Genomic DNA, 5,720 nt, shown 5'->3' with positions numbered 1-5,720 from the left:
GTCTAATGGAGTGGAAAACATGTAAACAATTACAGAGCAGTATATGATTATGAGTTGGTACTACATACCAACTGGATATATACAGAGTAAGGTAGAGATAATCTCAGAAGAAAGCCACTAAGGTTAAGGAGCGATAGGAAAGCCTTCATGCAGAAGGTAGGACTTTAGCTACAATGTGAAGGAAGCCTGGGAAGCCAGGAGGTAGAAGAATGAAAAAGTGCCATACATGGGGAACATATGGTGAAAATGAGGACATGGAGTATTATATAGAAGAACAGCAAGGAGGGCACAGAGTACATGGGGGTGAGTGAGGTATAAGGTGCCTGGAAAAGTAGGGAGAATCCAGAAAAAAAAAAACCTGAAAAGACTTACATGAACTGATGCAAAGTGAAATGAGCAGAAACAGACGAGTAACAGCAATATTAAATGTTGATCAACTGAATGACTTAGATATTTTCAGCAATATAATGATCCAAGATAATTCTGAAGGATTTATTATGAAAAATTCTGTCCATCACCAGAGAAAGAACTGATGGAGTCTGAATGCAGATCAAAGCATACTTTTTCTTTACTTTCTTTTTCTTGTTTTTTCTTATCTGTGTTTTCTTTCCAAACATGGAAATATGTTTTGAATAACTGCATTTGTATAATCTATATCAAATGCTTGCCTTCTCAATGGTAGAGGAGGTAAGGGAAAGAATCTGGAACTCAAAAATAATCAGTTAAAAACTATTTTTAGGGGGTGACTAGGTGGTGCAGTGAATAGAGCACTCCTAGAGTCAGGAGGACCTGAGTTCAAATCCAGATTTAACACTTAGTAGCCCTGTGACCTTGGGCAAGTCACTTAATCCCAATTGCCCTGCCTTCCCCCCCTCTAAAATGCATTTTAAAAAACCTATTTTTACATGTAATTGGGGAAAAATTAATCTTTTTTAAAATGACAAAAGAAAAGTAAGGTTATATTTGGTCCTGGAGGTGAGAGAACCACTGGAATTGATTTAACAAAAGGGTCCGACTTATGCTTTAAGAAGATCAATTTGACAACTGACTGGAGTAGGGAGAGAATTAAAGCAGAGAGACCTTATCAGAAAAATACAATCACAGAATTTAAAGGTTGGAATGAATGTCACTGCCCATTTAGTTCAATCCATACCCATTACAACATACCTGATAAAGTAACCATCCTGATAAGTAATCATTAAAGTTTCTCCTTGAAGATCTCCCAAGATGGGGGGACTCACTACCTACAAAGGTGGCCTATTACATATTTGGATAGCTCTAATAGTTAAAAAAAATTTCTCCCAACATCAAGCCTAAATTTGTTTTTTGTCAACTTCTACTCATTAGTAACAGTTTTGCTTTCTGGGACCAAACAGTATAGGTTAAAGCCAGGGATGGGGAACCTGTGGCCTTGAGGCCACACAGAACAAATCCCCTTAATAAAAGGATTTATTCTATAAAACTTGGACTCAGTCAAAAGGTCACACCCAAGGACCTAGAAGGCCACACATGTGGCTTCGAGGCTGCAGGTTCCCCCATCCCTGGACTCTAAACCTTCTTCCACAGGACAGCCCTTCTAATGCTTGAAGATATCTATAATGTCTTTCTCAGTTTTTTTTTTCATAGAAGTCCTATATTAGCAGATTTGTATTTTCAGCAAATAAATAAGTCATTTCCCTGAAATCATTCTAGTTCCCACAATGGTAGTTGGGGTCCTTCAATATGAATATGCTATTCAAGATGCTGTCAATGTCAATAATCACAAGCTCACAATAGTATGGAACATAACAGCTGATCTCATCAGTAAAATAAGCTATGGATCAACAGGTAATTTATTTCTATGCCCTTGATCAGCACAAAGCCAGTGTCACATAATATGGCTGAGATAGCTCCTGGTTTTTGTAGAACTGAAGTTTTGCAAATCATATTGTACCTATTCTCATTTGATCCCTATAACCACCTCATTATCTCCATTCTATACAAGAGGAAACAGATTCTTGGTCTGGATCACACAGCTACTGTTTGAGACAAGATTTGAAATTGATTCATTATTGCCACTGCTGTGTATGGTATAACCTCAAATGTACAATTCCTATACAAAAAGGGATACAGAAGACAGCTATTGAAAATATCATGTAATTTTATTGATCAATTCACTCTATGAAAACAAAATGGCAGGAGCAGTCTTCAACAATAACTTTTTTTTTAATGTTTGCACCTTAGCAGACAGCTTCCAGAATGAGAAGGGAGTACTTCTTATAAAGAGCAAGAGCCTGGCAAAGTGTATGAATTTACATCATTTCACAGACAGTTCTTTATAAACTCAACTTGGTCCCTCTCCAATGTCTCCTTTGAGTTGTACCTGATATCGTTGCCAGTTTTCATTCAAATCCACTCAGTCATGATTTTGCTTCTGCTTTTTTGTGAGAAACCTCTTGATTCTCAGGGTCTTGTGGGAAGATATCATAGAACACCACCAAACCTCCACAATGTTAGGATAAGTGAAAAAAGGCTATCATGTCCCTCTTGGATATTTTCTTCTTCAGGCCAAATATTCCTAGTGTCTTCATATACAGCATAACTTCAGGTTATGATCTGACATTAGAAGTATCACTTCCTCATTCCTGCAAGTTTTGCTTAATGCAGCTGAAAAGTCCATTAGCTTTTTTGGTTATTGTATCACAATCAGAATGCTGAACTTGCAGGCTGCTAAAACTCCCGATTTTTTTTCAAACTGCTATTTAACTATGCCTCCCTATCTTGTATTTAAAATGTAAGAAATGCCTCTTAGAAAAGATAAGACAAATTTTATGAAGAATTTGATATAGACCTCCCAGTTAAAGATACACAATAGTCTGTGACTTCAATGCAAAAATTGAATATGGGAGTTACAAAAACATGATCTATGGCTCAGAAGAAATGAAAAAGGCCCAAGTCTAACAGGCTACACAGAATCTTCAAGCCTACATGTCATGAATTTTTTTCTTCAAGGAGAATTGAGAAGCCCTAGACATAATAGAAAAACAAGTTAAAAATGAAATTGATTATATCTTATTAGGAAGTGGTTGGTTATTGATGTGGGATTAACTTTCAAATTGGCTGTTTAAAGAGAGATAATGTGGAGAGATTGCTAAAAGATTAGATGTACATGTGGCTATACAGAGCCATGTATACACAAATATACATGGTCATATATACATACTCCAGATACTAGAAATGGACATTGGATAGGGCCCAGAAGCAAAAAGGAAGAACTGAATGAGCTAAGATTACTTTTAAGAAATTGTACGGTGCTTTTACTAATTGCAAATTTCTCCCCTAAAACAAAGGTCCATCTTTTTATTTTTTAATCACATTGTCAGGGGCAGAGTCATGATGGCAAAGTAGAAACAGGACCTCCATACAGCTCCAGCTCCCACCGCCTCCAATTCATGTAAAAGGGGACTCTAAACAAACTTTGGGGCTATAGAACCCACAAAATGACACAGAGAAGCTAACCTCCCACTGAGGGCAAGAATTGGCTAGCGCAGAGCTCTGGGAGCCAAGCCCAGCCCCACAGCAAGCATTTTAGACCCAAGGTGGGCCTGACCAGCCACTGGCTGGAGGGACTCCAGATCACCAGCAGCTGTGGCGGTTTGCAGAATTATCAACACATAGATGCTAAGCACAAAGTGAGAGGTCAGTGCAGTGTGAACTTTGGGACCCAGTAGTTGGGAGTGCGTTGGCTTTTGCCCTCGGGCCCAGAAGACACTAAGGGCTGCAGGCGCAGCCCCGCCCCACTACATGGCAGCTTCAGCTCCTGGCCTGAATAGTGTAGGAGGACCAAGCAACCAGTCTGAGGGGTAATCGCTCTTGCTTTAACCTGCTTGGACCTAGATTATGGTCTAGGGTGGAGGTCCTGGAGTGTGCAACCAGCTTGCCAGAGCGTGTGGAGGCTTCAGAGAGGGCACCCAACTAATACCTCAGGCAACTGAGAAAACCCCAGAATTTGGAACGAAACTCCCCTATCTGGTGGCACAGTCCTACTGTGGCAAAAAGCCCAAAAGTCAAGTAATTGGGTGGCAAAATGACCAGGCAAAGGAAGCAAACCAAGCAAAGCAATCAAACATCAGACTCCTATTTTGGGGACAAAAAGGATCAAAGCATGGAACAGGAGGAAGACAGTGAAGTCAGAACTCCTGCACCAAAGCTTCCAAGAAAAATATGAGCTGGTTACAGGCCATAGAGGACCTTAAGAAACAGATAAGAAAAATGGAGGAAAAGTTGGAAAGAGAAATGAGAATGATGCAAGAAAATTATGAAATGAGAGTCAACAGCCTGACTTCATAAAATAACACCTTAAAAAACAGACTAACTCAAATGGCAAAAGAGGCTCAAAAAGGCAGTGAGGAGAAGAATACCTTAAAAAGCTGAATTTGCCAGATGGAAAAAGAATCTCAAAAGCTCACTGAGGAGAATCATTCCTTCAGAATTAGATTGGAGCAAATGGAAGCTAATGACTTTATGGGAAATCAAGATGCTGTTAAACAGAAACAAACAAATGAAAGAATAGAAGGCAATGTGAAATATCTCATGGGGAAAACCCACTAACCTGGAAAATAGATACAGGAGAGATAATTTAAAAATTATTGGACTACCTGAAAGCCATGATCAAAGAAAGAACCTAGAAACCATCCTCCAAGAAATTCTCAAGGAAAACTGTCCTGATGTTTTAGAACCAGAGGGCAAAATAGAGGTTGAAAGAATCCACTGATTACCCCCTGAAAAAGATCCCAAAAAGAAAACTCCTAGGAATATTATAGCCTGGTTCCAGAATTCCCAGATCAAGCAGAGAATATTACAAGCAGCCAGGAAGAAACAATTTGAATATTGTGGAAACACTATCAGGATAACTCAGGATCTGGCAGCTTCTATACTGAGGGACCAAAGGGCTTGGAACATGATATTCTGGAGGTCAAAGGGATTAAAACCAAGAATCACCTACCCAACAAAACTAAGTATCATGTTTCAGAGGGAAATATGGTCATTCAGTGGAATAGAGGACTTTCAAGCATTCTTGATGAAAAAACCAGAGTTGAATAGAAAATTTGACATTCAGATACAAGAAGCAAGAGAAGCATGAGAAGGTAAATAGGGAAAAGAAATTATAAGGAACTTATCAGAGTTGAACTATTAACATTCCTACATGGAAAAATTATAATTGTAACTGATGAAACTTTTCTCAGTATGAAAAGTTGAAGGGAATAGAAATATATATATGTATATATATATATATATATATATATATATGTCTATATTGGAAGGTATACGGCATATGAATACATATGTGAATGTGTGTATATATGTTTACAGGTATACATAGAGGGCACAGGACCAATTTAATAGGAAGGGATGATACTTAAAAGGTGAAATTAAGAGGTGAGAGAGGAATATGAGAGGAGATGGGGAGAGACAGAATGGGGTAAACTATCTCATATAGAAGAGGCAAGAGAAAATGGCTACAATGGAGGGGAAGAATAGGAAGGCAAAAGGTAATGGGTCAAACTTATTCTCATTGAATTTGGCTTGGGGAGCAAATGACATACACACTAAATAGGGTATCTCACCCTACAAGAGAGTAGGGGGGAAGGTGATGAGAGGGGGGATGATTGAGGGGAGGGCAGGTTGGGGGGTGTAGGGAAGTTGGAAGCACACACTTTTGAAAAGGGACAGGGTCAAAG

General features: G+C 38.9%; 1 protein-coding gene and 1 pseudogene across 1 annotated transcript in view; one reads left to right on the top strand and one right to left on the bottom strand.

The window, feature by feature from the left end:
• Positions 1-295: 295 nt before the first annotated feature.
• The window catches only part of DPM1 (dolichyl-phosphate mannosyltransferase subunit 1, catalytic), a 39,297-nt gene continuing 33,872 nt past the window's right edge, over positions 296-5,720 (top strand). Inside the window, exon 1 of the mRNA XM_069072416.1 lies at positions 296-303. Within this exon, the coding sequence (XP_068928517.1) occupies positions 298-303 (6 nt within the window). The 5' untranslated portion in view covers positions 296-297. The remainder of the gene's footprint in view (positions 304-5,720) is intronic.
• Positions 2,145-3,006, bottom strand: LOC138149589 (large ribosomal subunit protein eL39-like; annotated as a pseudogene).

This window comes from Petaurus breviceps, unplaced genomic scaffold (genome assembly GCF_028583685.1).
Source record: "Petaurus breviceps papuanus isolate PSGF00001 unplaced genomic scaffold, PetGlider_PUasm1.0 90847, whole genome shotgun sequence".
NCBI lineage: Eukaryota > Metazoa > Chordata > Mammalia > Diprotodontia > Petauridae > Petaurus > Petaurus breviceps.
This window is presented reverse-complemented; position numbering and strand designations above follow the sequence as displayed.